Source organism: Macaca fascicularis, chromosome X, assembly GCF_037993035.2.
Source record: "Macaca fascicularis isolate 582-1 chromosome X, T2T-MFA8v1.1".
Taxonomy (NCBI): domain Eukaryota; kingdom Metazoa; phylum Chordata; class Mammalia; order Primates; family Cercopithecidae; genus Macaca; species Macaca fascicularis.
The window spans coordinates 155,048,855-155,062,240 of NC_088395.1; the positions used below are offsets into that span (position 1 = coordinate 155,048,855).

Here is a 13,386-nt window from a genome sequence, read left to right on the forward strand (position 1 = left end):
TGAACAAGGTGCTATGGAAGCCTAGGAGAAGGAGCTTAGGGCTCCCTGCATAACCAGGAAGGGCTTCTTGTCTGCAAGCAAGATTATGGCTTGTTTCCCTGTGAATGAGGGTGGTGTCCCCCATGGAGGACTCTCACAGCACCTTCCAGGAGCAGCACCCTCTGACTTCAAACCCTCCTAGGCTGGCTAGCAATTGGGGAAGTCAGTTGCCCAGAAGTGGTTAAGGGCTCTGCAGGAAATTATATGGAGAGATGAGCAGAGGGTTGAGAACAGACATTCAGGAACTGCTTCCATGGAAGCTGGGGAAAAGAAGTGCAAAGAAGCAATTGGAAGAAGAAGCAGAAAAATCTGCTGAGTTTACAGCAGGGGCCAGGAAACTTTTTATTTAAAGCATCAGACACTATATATTTTGGGCTTTGTGTCAAGAGGTGAAACCAAGGCTACTGTGAAGAAAAATATGAGAGAACACAAATTTTCACAAAATTGTTACTGATAAGATTCAAAATATAATACCAATTATGTATAATTTTTGAAATACAAGTCTATTGGTAAGAAGAACGAAGAATATAAAATTTTTTCATAACATTTTGCTTAATTGGTGTTCAAAGTTAGTGTCCCCTCTCAACAAATTGATTGCAAATGTTCATCTTTTGCAAACTATTCGGATCTCACAGGCTGTACAGAAACACAAGATGGGCCAGATTTGCTGACTCTTGATACAGGGTTCTGGAATCCACATTGTGCAGAGTCTAAAAAGGCTAAGCAACAATTTCGAATGTCACAGAGAGATATTAAAAAGAAAGAAGCCGGGCAAACATGGATGGCAGTACTTTGAAGTGACCTGGTGGAATGGAAAGAGAATGAAAAGAATGGGCTTTGGAGGAAAATGGACCTGCTATTAGATCCTGGCTTTTCAGCTCTTTAGGCTCTGTGGCCCTCAGGACGGAGCTGAACTTCTCTGAGGCCAGAAACAGCGGCAGCAGAACTTTCCCTGCAGAGTTATGGTGAGGCTTAGACAGAATATTGGTGAAGCCCTGAACTATGCTTGGCACACAGAGACTGTGCAACAAATGATGGCTGCTGCAGCTACTGTTGCCATGATTATTGTTGTAATTGTTACCTATTTAAGTTAGAAGGGATAATGATCCCGCCTCTAGAATTCCCACAGCACTTGGTTAGCACCACAGTTTTGGCACTTACCCTAGATTTCCAGAAAAGAATGTATTTTGCTCCTCTATTAGACTCTTTGCTCTTTTGCAATAAGTAGCCATCCACCCTATCATTCCCCAAGTATTTATTGAGTTCCTACCTTGTGTGAGACACTCTGCCAAGCCTCTTGTAGATATACTCCCTATCCTCATGCTATATATGCTTTTCTCCTTCTACCTTCCGGAGCACTTTATATGTAGTAGATACTAAATAAAGAATAGAAGCAAGTCATTCATTTATTCAACTGGTGTTCATTGAGAACATATATGCCAGACACTGTTCTAGATACTGAAGTATGGCACAGAGTGAGATACACAAAACAAAACAAAACAAAACAAAACAAAACTGCCCTCACCAAGGTCACATTCTGTTAAAGGAAAAAGATAACAACAAACATGTGGCATACTAGGTGATGGGAAGTGTCATGGAGAAAACTGAAACAAGGAAGGCAGGCAAAAAGGGCTGCTGAGGATAGGGGAGGGAGCAGTGGTACCATGCTGAATCTTGAGTAGGGACGTTAGAGAAGGATGATGGTAGAGCAAGCCGTAACAATACTGGAGGAATTTCTTCCAAGCAGAGGGATGGCAGCTGCCTCTGAAGCAGGAGGGAGCATGCCTGACAAGTTCAAGGAACAGCAGGGCTGGGTATGGCTTATAGGTGAGAGGATGGTGGGTTGGACCAGGGTGGTAGTGGCAGAAGTGGTGGGAAGCATGTGCTTCTGTGCACATGCTCACTTGCATGTGTCATGGAAATATGTAGAAAAGGGTGAGATCTGCGAGTAGATAGACACAAAGAACAGGAAGGGAAACCCTACGCAGTGATAAAAACTAAGTCAGAGTTGGAGAGCATACTGAAGTGAGTGGGCCCTGCATCAGCCCTCTTGTAGCCACAGCCACAACTTCTTAGGCAGCTTTTCATTTAATGAGCACAATGTAGTGTGCAGACATGCTCATCAGAATATGTCAGACCTTAGAGCCTAGTGTAAGAACAGTAACAATTGAAAACAGACACTTATCCTAGCTCTTCTTGCCTCCACCACTGAGTATTTAAAATAAATAAATTAGAGAATAGTAGGGGGAAAAGTCCCCAATAACCTTTCAGTGTGATAAAGTAAAAAGGGCTTTTCAAGATGTATGTGATAAAGAGAGATGATTTGGTTTCTCTTGTGACTCTTGGACATGATTGGAGATCATTGCCTTTTCTTGCAGTCAAGAAAAGTAAGGCCGAGCAAGGAGAAGGGATATGCTCAGGGGCACACAGCAATTTTATGGCAGGGCCAGGGCTAGACTCCAGATCTCCTTGGATTCCAGTACCTCTTTCCCTGAACCATGTGGTCTCTTTCCCTTTTTTTTTTTTTTTTTTTTTTTTTTGGAGATGGAGTGTCACTCTGTCACCCAGGCTGCAGTGCAGTGTCTCGGCTGCAACCTCTGCCTCCTCAGATCAAGCGATTCCCCTGCTTCAGCCTCCCAAGTAGCTCAGACTACAGGCGTGTGCCACCAAACCCAGCTAATTTTTGTATTTTTAGTAGAGACAGGGTTTCACCATGTTGGCTAGGCTGGTTTTCGAACTCCTGACCTCAGGTGATCCGCCCCACTTGGCCTCCCAAAGTACTGGGATTACAGGCATGAGCCACTGTGCCTGGCTTTTTTTTTTTTTTTTTTTTTTTTTGACACAGCCTTGCTCTGACTCCCAGGCTGGATCACAGTTGTGCGATCTTGGCTCACTGTAGCCTCAATCTCCTGGGCTCAAGCGATCCTCTTGCTTCAGCCTCCCGAGTAGCTGCAACTAGAGGCACACGCCACATGTCTTTCTAACTTCCTTCAACATTTGTGGCACATGACAGCTTTGTCATTTTCTTTAAGAATTACAAATGAGAAAGTATTTCTTTCTTGCCATGAATTGACATTTAAGAGTTAATGACTACCACTGGGGAAAAACACTAGGAAATAGCTTTTGCAACCTACCACAACAAAGAAACCCAGCTTTCACTGCCTTTTTGTCATTTCACTGTCTTCTGTGCCTAGACCCCTTAGCTTGGACATCTCCTCATCCCACTTCTACCTTAAGAATAAATCTTTCTGTCAAGAAGTAATGAAGTAGCTCAGAAATTATAAACATAGCAGGAACACTCTTGAACCCACTCACACCAGACAAGCACAGAGCAAGTGTGAGGACGAATTTGCTCCCTCAGACCAGACCAGAACATACCAGAAAATAGACTCTGTTTGCAGAAATGGTCCAACTCTCTCCTATAGCTGTAGGCACAGCCTGTGAGTCTCAAGAGCATTGCAGTTGTAATTGTTCCCAGATCTAGTCAGCAGCATTTCAGCATTTTGGTACGCTGTGATTGCTGTTTCCCCAAATCATCTGTATGTGCTGCCCATCAGGGTGCACACCTGTTCTGGGAGCCACCCTGGAAAACTAGAGTTGCCAACAATACCAACTGGTAAGGGGGTGGGGGTGGGGCAGGAGACAGAGTTACTTGATTGTGTGATAAGGTGTGTTCAGAGGAATAAGGAAGAGATTCTTTCAAACATGCAGATTCATGGAGTCCTGAAGACATCTTCCCTCCATTTCTTTTACTCACTCATTATGTTCTGTCCTGATAAATTGATGCGTTTGCCTGGGCAGATGTTCAAAGTGTGACTGGAGGGGGATAGAGAAGCAGAGGGGCACACAGACCTTGCTCCTGCACACAGGAAGCCACCCATGCTTTAGTGACTGTTCCTGGGCAAGCTTTCAGGTTCCTTAGGTAGCCAGATCTAACCCTGGGCCCTGGAGGAAAAACGACCCCTATGCTGTATGCAGCCAGCAGGTGACTCCTTGTTGCAAGTATTAAAGAATGTAATGAAAATGTGTGTCTAAACACTAGTACTCTCTGAAGTGGAAACTCTGAAGACTTCTTTTTATAAATCAGCATGCAGGTAAATAGTCAGCAATTAACAGCCCATCTCTGTAGCATGTCTTAAAGAATCCTAAAGAGAGAGAATACTACTTTTTCCCAGCTTCCCAAATACTGCTCCTTGGGGGGCTGTAAGAATTGCACTTTGCTTATTGTGGTACCTGTATTTGGAGCAAACTGACATTGTGGTTTCCACGAAACACTTTGATAATAGACCAATATTGGACATCAAGTGTTTTCTAACTGCTGATAGCCATTCCAGCAGCAGGTAGAGAAATCATCATAGCTCTGAGCTGTTTCTTTCTCTGAAACATCACAACACTTGTTATATGTATTCAAAGGAAGAGCTATATTTATGGGTAGAATTAATGCTGGAGAAATATCCACTCAGTCCTCTCTGGTATTTGAAGACAAAAGCAGTGGTGTGCATGGAGTCCTCGGTGGTTGTCAAAGGCAGTGGAGACTTTGGTGTTTAATGTTAGAAAGGAAGAAGAGTGGGCCTCATTCTATAGCCTGGCACTGTAGCTCTGGGTGGCTTGGTCAGATGAGGCAGGTATGGGGTGGTAATAATCTCTGTATCCACTAGAGCCTCTGGAAAAAGCTATTGTGTTGACAAAAGCTATTGCATTGACAAAAGCTATAGATGTACTGTGAGAAGAGTCAGTGGGATGTAAGAACAAGCTCCACTCTGATGGGGCTTCACATATGTACACTATGCTAAACTTCACTCCGGCAAATGACATTCTGATGAGATCCCAGCGTGATGGGGGAGGCCTAGAACCCCACTGTCACTCTTTCCTACCAGCCTAACAAGGCCTGTCTCTTTCCATTCCCCAGGAACACTCCATCCCCAGTGTCTCTCAACAACGTCTCCCCCATCAACGCAATGGGGAACTGTAACAACGGCCCAGTCACCATTCCCCAGCGCATTCACCACATGGCTGCCAGCCACGTCAACATCACTAGCAATGTGTTACGGGGCTATGAACACTGGGATATGGCCGACAAACTGACAAGAGAAAACAAAGGTATGCTCATCTGTTCTACCTGTATAGCTCACAGACCACGATGGAGTTAACTTCACTTTAAAGGACTTGAGTTGCACTTGGTGGCCTTATATCTTTCTGTATCTCTGATTTCCAGGACTTAGATAAGGGAAGACAGAGTTTGCTCAGGGCTGACACAGTGACCTGTTATTCCTGAAAGAGTGAAAAAGCCCTGAAATTTTGTCCTCCTTTAAATCTTAAACTAATTTGAACTGTGATGTGTTTTGAATTTCACTCACTGACAAGGATCAACACAGAGAAACAGAGGCAAAGACAAAAATAATGATTTACAAATTAATTATGATCCTGTTGGCTCCTGTTATTATTATTATTATTATTACTATTATTATTTTGAGAGGTGAGGTTGAACTAAGGCCTTCAACCTTCATTATAATTACTAGCTCCAGTTGAGTACACAATAACGCAGCTTGCATTTGGAAGCAAGGGCCAAAGTTCAGCTAGTACTTTTCACACACTGATGACTGGGATGAAGAATCAGGGTGCTGTTCATGATGACACTTGAACTTTGTTACAAAACAAATGCAAAGAGGACCCTGCTTTACCAGAGTGAATCCGTGGTCTTTGGTGACTCATGCTGACATCTGTGACCTTAGCTGTCATTGAGGATCACAACAAAGCCTCACTATCCTAATGAAGGTGGGAAGTAAAATCAAACTGCACATTTGTCCCAGCTGTTCATTTGACTTGGCTGATTCTGGCCCCGCAATCACAGACTGCTCCGCACCAGTCAAGGTGGGGACAAATGTGGGCTACCCATTATTATTGTATCGCTGAGCATGGGGAAACTATCTCATTGGAATAGGAAGGATGCAGATTTTGCAACCCAATCATTTAAGTTTGAATCCTACCTGGGTCATGCATTACCTGGGCAACCTAGGCAAGTTAATTAAATCTGTGAGCTACTTCCTAGCTTCCATCTCTATAATGGACATAACAGTGATGATGATGGTGAAACTTTCCAGAGGGATGATAGAGATGGGTTGCATTAAATAATAGGTGTAAAGTACCTAGTATAAAATTCTGAGTCCAAGGTAGAAATTCTACAAAGATTTATTATCTTTCCTTACTACGTAATATTATGTATCTATATAACTCAAAGATTTTGTGGCTCACAAAGCACATTCCGTAGTTTGAGACCTCACCCCTCAATGCATCTATAAGCTTACACTGACTCCTGGGAGTATCTGCATGTATTGGTTCCACAGGTTTGTGCAGCAATTTCTATATGCCAGGAACTGCACTATTGCTTTATCATTTGTTGTCTCATTTGTCCTTATTTCATACATGAGGAAACTGAAGCTCTATGAGATTAAGAAACTCACCCATGTTATCACAGCTCTTGCTCGTTAGAAGCAGGAATCTAGAAGTATCTGATTCCAGATTCTCATCTCTTAATAGGCTACACTGCACATCTAGAGAACAAAATTAATGACAGGTCCTCAGAGACCTTTGGTGAAATCCCAAACCAGTTATCTGAGCAATGGATAATTATTAAATTGTCTACTTTTCTACACCTCTGGAAATTCAGAGACAACTGGCCTATACAACCAGAGTCATCCAGGGGTTCTAGAATTACAAGTGAAGATGGACACATCTTAAGATTTGTCTAGCATGTCTGCCTCCACTATTTCTCTCTTATTTTGTTTCAGTAACTGGAGGGCAGTTCAATATTTATGGATTTCCTTTATCATTGCATCCATTTTCAAAATCTGGTTATTTCCCTCTAAATTAACTTCAGAACTTTCCAGGAGCAATGTGGTGGCTGTGCTGAGGTTAGAGTGAACTGGTGTTAATCTTGTCATTAGCACAGTGTGTCAAAGAGTTTCTAAATTCTCTGTGTCGTTTTGAATGAAAACAACCCCGTCATTCTTGCATTTGGTTATGAGAGAGCAGAGAGAAAATATGTCCTGTTAATGTTGTCATTGGGGTTTTCAGTGGACGGGGGAGAGGACTAGTGTGAAATCTTCTGCTCAAAGCCTTGAGTTTCATACCTTGTCATTTCTGATCTACTTAGCTCTGGGAATTCTATTCACATCTACCTTGTCTGTATAGAAGTGAGATAACTGCGGAGCTTCCCTTTTGGTTGCAGCTCTGCATCGCACTGGAGACAACCATGTATTTGCACGTGTTTTACCCAGTGGAGATGGGTGAAGTTGGTTCTCCCAGTGAAAGGTCTCCACTCCTGCCTCATACTGCCCACCATGCAGCTGCAGATGACTTATTGTAGAAGGTTCTGGTGCTGAAATGAGCCAATGGCACTTATGCTGCCCCCTGGCCTTTGGTCTAGAAGCTTACCTGCCCAGCTGCTTATACTGTTCATTTGGAGCAGTTATTAAAATGGTGTCTAATTAAGAAAGCCAGAGAGCTTTGTACAGAATACCGAGGGAACATCCTGGCTCATATGAGGCTCACATTCATTCAACAATGACTAGGTCCTTAAATATTTTCCTTAATACTGTATTACATAGGAAAATATTTTAGATGCCAGAAATAATTTACTCTTTTATCAGAAGAAATTATTTTTATTGCATAGTACAGGTTAAAAAGTATCATATAATCAAATGAGGTTGACACCTAGAGAAGGATCCCATATGTTATATATAACATAAAGAATAAATGCATTGTTTGATGAAATTCCATCTCCTGAGTAATCAAGCACATGTAACCCATGCATGGAAATCACTTTCCAAGAAGACAGGAGAGCATCCCATGTTAGGGCAGTCTCCAGTCCCATCCCCACACCCCACCCCCTGACACAGATTCCTTGCTGCCAGCCAGCACATAGATGAGGCTGCTTCCTTTGCCAGAGAGCTCTCTCATAACCAAGTGCCAGGCAAATGAATTCATACATGAAAAGGGAACACCTAGCAAGTTTTTAGAGATCATATAGTTTTTCCCACATAGTACTTCTATCCCGTAAGGCAGACATTCCAAAACTCCAGTCACGCTAGTTAGTAGTGTAGCCTCAGGGCTGCCCCCTTCCCTAAGAGAACCAAGGGAAAATCAGCTGGGCATTCTTACCACTCATGTCCTAGGTCAGGGGCAGGAAAAGTTGTTAAGTGACAAGATACTTGCAGGCCATTTTCCATCCCCAATGAAATTGGTAAGAAGACTTACAAAATCAAATTCCTCCTTGATGTTTATTTATCTGTGGAGGCTGATGGCTGCTATTAATGCCCAGATTCATGGGCCTTGTCTAGACCATGCCAAGAAAACTCAGTAAACTCGGTTCATTTAGACAAAAGGAAAAGAGGATATTTTCAATTCAGTAACACAATGAATGACAAACAGCTTGACATTAGATAGACCATGGCTCCCTACAATTTTGTGTAGAAATACCCTTTTCTAAATATAAATGTATAATCAATGAAAACATAAATTTATTACATGCTGCAGAGTTTTTGGAGCTCACTAAAGATTAAAATAATGGGGCTTGATAAACTTGTGGAGTTTTGGTCTCCTAGTAGACACTCTATAAATGTTTGTCGAATGAATGAAGGGACAAATGAATCACATTTCCATTGTCCATGTGGTTGTGGTGTTGTGTGAAAGCAGCTTCTCAATGTGGTGCATATTTTCATGATATCCTATGAAGGCCTAACTGAGGACTGCTCTGCCTTTCAGAATTCTTTGGTGATCTGGACACCCTGATGGGGCCTCTGACCCAGCACAGCAGCATGACCAATCTTGTCCGCTACGTTCGCCAAGGACTGTGTTGGCTGCGCATTGATGCCCACTTGTTGTAGTGGGTGTTCTCCTATCTCTAGCATCACGACCCATCACTCTACCTCTACCAGCGCACTGATGGTCACTGGTGGAACTCCACTCATTGGGGAAAGTTCTCTTTGGTTATGTTTGTTTTTATGCTTCTTTTGTTATCTGTGAAAAACAGAAGTCATTGTAAGTTGACACTACAACTTAAGGGCAGTGTATGTTTTATTAGTCATTTTTTTTAGCATTTGATATGCAATCCTCAGATTCCACCATCTTTTTGTGCTTCATGGAATGACAGTCCCTACAATATTGTTTTAAGCCCACACTACCCAAAACAAAGAATGGGAAGCACTTGTGATAAAGACAGGCTCCTGAGAAATGCAACAAGTGGTCTTACATATACATGAGAACTTAGACACAAGGGACCATCCCCCAAACTATACTCTTGTACCCAGAAAAAAACATATTTCAGAATCTATCATTAAACTTTTGTGTATCCCACAGATTCAATCTTCAGGTGAGAATTTTCGTTGTCAAAACCCACTGGTTAGATGTAGCAACATCATGAAATCAAGAGTATCGAGAAAATAAATGAGCATAGCAATGCTACTCTTAAAAAGATGCTATGCCACACAACCAGAGGACTTTCTTGCTAGCATCCCTTTCCTTATTCCCTATGTTGTTAATTTTAATGATAAGAAGAAAGGGTGACATTTATTTTGACAAGTTTTAGGCATCAGCTGGCATCAGTATTTTTCAACTCTATTATTTGAAGTGTAAATCCTCACCTGGGATTCTCTGTGTGCAAAGCTCTCCTTTTGAGGAACAGTTTGGTTGATGCATGCTTTAGTAGCCAAAATGCTACACTCTAGACTTAGAGTTGGGAGTTAAGAGAGGTCTGGAAAGTGTCCAATAAGGAATTCACACCTCTGCCTCCTTTACAACAACAACATTTACACAGTTGGTAAGTGGGTCCATAACTGGCAGGATTTTTAAATTGTATTTTGCTCAAATCTATGGAAACAAAAATCAAAATCAAGTTATCACTACCTAGAAGTAATAATATACAGTTTTCTTCCTAGTGGCTTGAAAATCTGGACTTCCTCAATTATTATTTGCATTTTCTCTCTTATAGGGTTTCCGTTTTCTACTTTCTTTTTTCTCTTATCTGTGTTTCCTTTTCCTTTGTTTGGCTCATTAACTTTTGACTGAATTACAATTACTGATTTTATTAAAGTCCATATTATCATGAATAATTTCCATGAAAATTCCTAAGAAAACTCCAAACTCTCTAAATAGTGGTTAGCTTTTATTTTTTTTAAATGAGTCTTGGGGTAGTTTCAAAATCAGCTTCACCCTGAGATGCTTTGAAAGAGCCCTAAACATTGGGAACCATTCACCTAATTTGGAGATATTTCTCACTGGTTGTGACTACACCCTCATGATACTTTACATTCATTTTATGTCCCTAAACATCACAATGTAAATATCATTTTTGACATTCCAGCTCACCAGAAGATTCTTACACTTGTGGTAAACACTATCCAATGCATTACTTACTGGTAATTACCTGCTGGTATATAATTCCATGTAGCCTTTAATATGCTGGGTTATCAAATTCTGTTCACTGAGTTATGACCAGATAAATAATAGATATGCACATGAAAGATGCAAACTTGTATGATTATTAAAGTAAGCCATGCAGGTCCATGATAGAAACAGCAGGTGATGACTCTGCACTCTCATTGTCAAGATTAGATATATCCCCAGTTGCAAAACAGCCATACTTGAGCTGTGCTCTGGTCATCTTTGAGTTTAAGGCCCTTTGTTGTATAAGGCTGTGGAAGTTGTACTCCAACGGCTGAAGCCATATTGTTAATATGGCTGATGGGAGCATCCCAGCAGCTGAACCCAGCACTTTTTATGCTCCCACTGTGGTCGAGTTTTATGTTTACAGTCTCAGCAACAACACCTATGCATGCACACACAAAAAAAATGAAACCTGAAAGAATCTTTTCTGAGCCTCTTAAAAGAGGAAAATGATAACATTAAAGACTCTGAACATCCAAGGTTGGTGTCACATATAAAAATTAAGCTGATGACTTTGCAGTGACTCAAGTTCTCTCTTTATCATGGTTTACCAGGTAGAGTGCTTGGCTATTACTATATAAGGAAGCCCACTGGCTTGACTTGTAAGTTCAACCTAAACCACAATCCTAGACCATTATGGATTCAGGAGTAGATTCTTGAAATCCCACATCCAGAAACTAGACGTTAGAATGTTGGGGCAGTTTCCCAGAGAAACAAGCATATTGCCTCATGGATGAAAGACTTGTAGTTCTAGTTTCAGTGACTTGTTATATCTACTTACATACAACAGGGAGGCAAGAGGATTCTCTGTCATCTCTGGTGACTGAGTGTAAAATATGTGCCAACTTGACAGCACAGTGACCAAATCTGACAATCGAGCTCTGGATCACCACTTGATTATGTAGTAGACTCATTTATAAAGCAGTTTAGGAACTAATTAAACATGGAGGATGAATTACCTTCCTATCCCTTGAGATAAGACATCTTTCGGTTTCATGATTAAGGATTGTTGCTGTTTTATAGTTGCTCTATTCATCACAGTGTAAATGGTGATGCGTGTCGTAGGTGCGCAGCTATTTGAGGGACTAAGGGATGGAGATATTCCGTCAAATGAATCTCTTCAGCATACCAGTTTGTGGGAGGGATATGAGACATGTGGATGGTAGTGAGAGATTGTGCCTCTAGATCTTGATGGAGGCTTAGTGAGACACACTTAAATAAGCACATGGAGGTTAGAGTAGAGGGCAGAGTAAAAGGAAGCTCCATCTGAGCAAGGACACCAAAAGATCTCAGCCCTGCAACTTGACCCAGGTAGGGCCACCACTACGCCTTCACTTGTCACCCAAGCTCCAACCACAGAGAGTTTGACAAGCTTGTGTTATGATGTTGACTTGGCTTTGTATTTTTAATTAACTTTGGATTTTTAGTGGTTTTGTCATATAACTGTCTGAGTTTGGTAGGTAGGATTACTTTGAAAAGGGTTTACTAGTGTGGTCCTCCGGGTAGAATTTAGCTGTAAGCATGTTGTTAGCCAGCCTGTAGACTGTTAATTACTTAATAATCTCATTGGGAAAATACTAGTAGTTTTATATTTGGATGACATAATTGGAAAAGCAGATTAGCTGCTACTACTTTTAAAAGACTTAAGGTCGGGATGCCTTTTTTTTTCCATGTAAGGAAATGAAAAGATCAAAATCTTCAGGCAATAAGCAAGTTGCAAAATTAGAAACCATTGCCTAAAATATGTTTTGTTGAGTTTCCAAATGGATGAATTTTAATTTGGACATTACATCACTAAATGCATTAGATTTTGTCTGCATTGGAAAGATACTTCTAGCATATCTTTCCCAAAGATATCTAATTTAGATTCTGTTTTATGCAAATTTGCATCCCGGAGGTTGAAGTTGGAGTTTGAGGTTGGAAAGTATTTTTGAAGGCAGAATCAATTGAGTTGTGAGGGTGAGGCCCTCACATACTTCTCAACAGACATGATAAAATTCACCTGCATGAGTTGGCAGGTGGGAAAACCAAACTGGATCACTGGGTAAGACTACTCAGTAAAGCAATGAACTGCTTGCTTAGAGAAGCATCACTATCCCCATTGAGAAAAATGTGTGGCAAGATGATACAGCTACACAGTATCAAATGAATGGGTCAATTCAGGGCCCCCAAATTTAATTCTGTGGGGAAAAAATATTGAGCCAGTTGTCAGTGTTCTGTTACACGACTGGCAGACTAAATTCTTCATCATTGTTGTTATTGTTGTTGTTTATCATTTTCACTCGCACAGCCTTATTCTCATAATTAAAATCTGATTCATTTTCTCTTTAGTGTTAGTAGACTCCAACAACAGAAGTGGCATCTGTGTATTGATAATCAGCATTTACCCTGGCAGGAGACTAATCAGATAGGCCAGTGTCAGACATTAATCCTACCGTCTGATATTTTTGGTGAAGGAAAAAGTATTAATTCTCTTTCCATCCTCCTCCTCAGAAATATAGAAGCCCTCTTTACCAATCATCACATTTTACTCTGTAATCTACCAGCTAAAAGAAAATTGCATTGTGGGGAGGGCGGAAAGGGGGTGGGGGTGGGGGTGGAGGGTGGGGAAGCCCCACAAAGCCAGATTGCAGTTCTTGCCCCTTTTTGCTTCTGACATGAGATGTTAAAGAATTATTCATAGTGCTCACATTGCGTTAGGGGACACTGAACTGCTTTTTAGATCCATAATCAGTCATCATTCTTCTAAGAGATTGGAGCTTTGCTGTTTCATTAACTGTGCAGTGTAGACTAATGGTGTTTAATAAAAATCATTCAAAATTTCAAACTCTTTTGCCAGTGACCTCAATTTTGTTGGCTCTTTGATTTGTATCAGACTTTGAGGAGGGAAGGGGGAAGTGAAGG

General features: G+C 41.3%; 1 protein-coding gene across 4 annotated transcripts in view; it reads left to right on the forward strand.

Moving 5' to 3' along the window:
- Positions 1-9,921, forward strand: part of AFF2 (ALF transcription elongation factor 2) — a 495,327-nt gene extending 485,406 nt beyond the window's left edge. For all 4 annotated transcript variants that reach the window (XM_045384048.3, XM_005594770.5, XM_015443919.4 and 1 more), the window contains 2 exons: positions 4,949-5,139; positions 8,803-9,921. In XM_045384048.3, the coding sequence (XP_045239983.2) occupies positions 4,949-5,139; positions 8,803-8,924 (313 nt within the window). In that variant the 3' untranslated portion in view covers positions 8,925-9,921. The remainder of the gene's footprint in view (positions 1-4,948; positions 5,140-8,802) is intronic.
- The last annotated feature ends 3,465 nt before the right edge of the window (positions 9,922-13,386 follow it).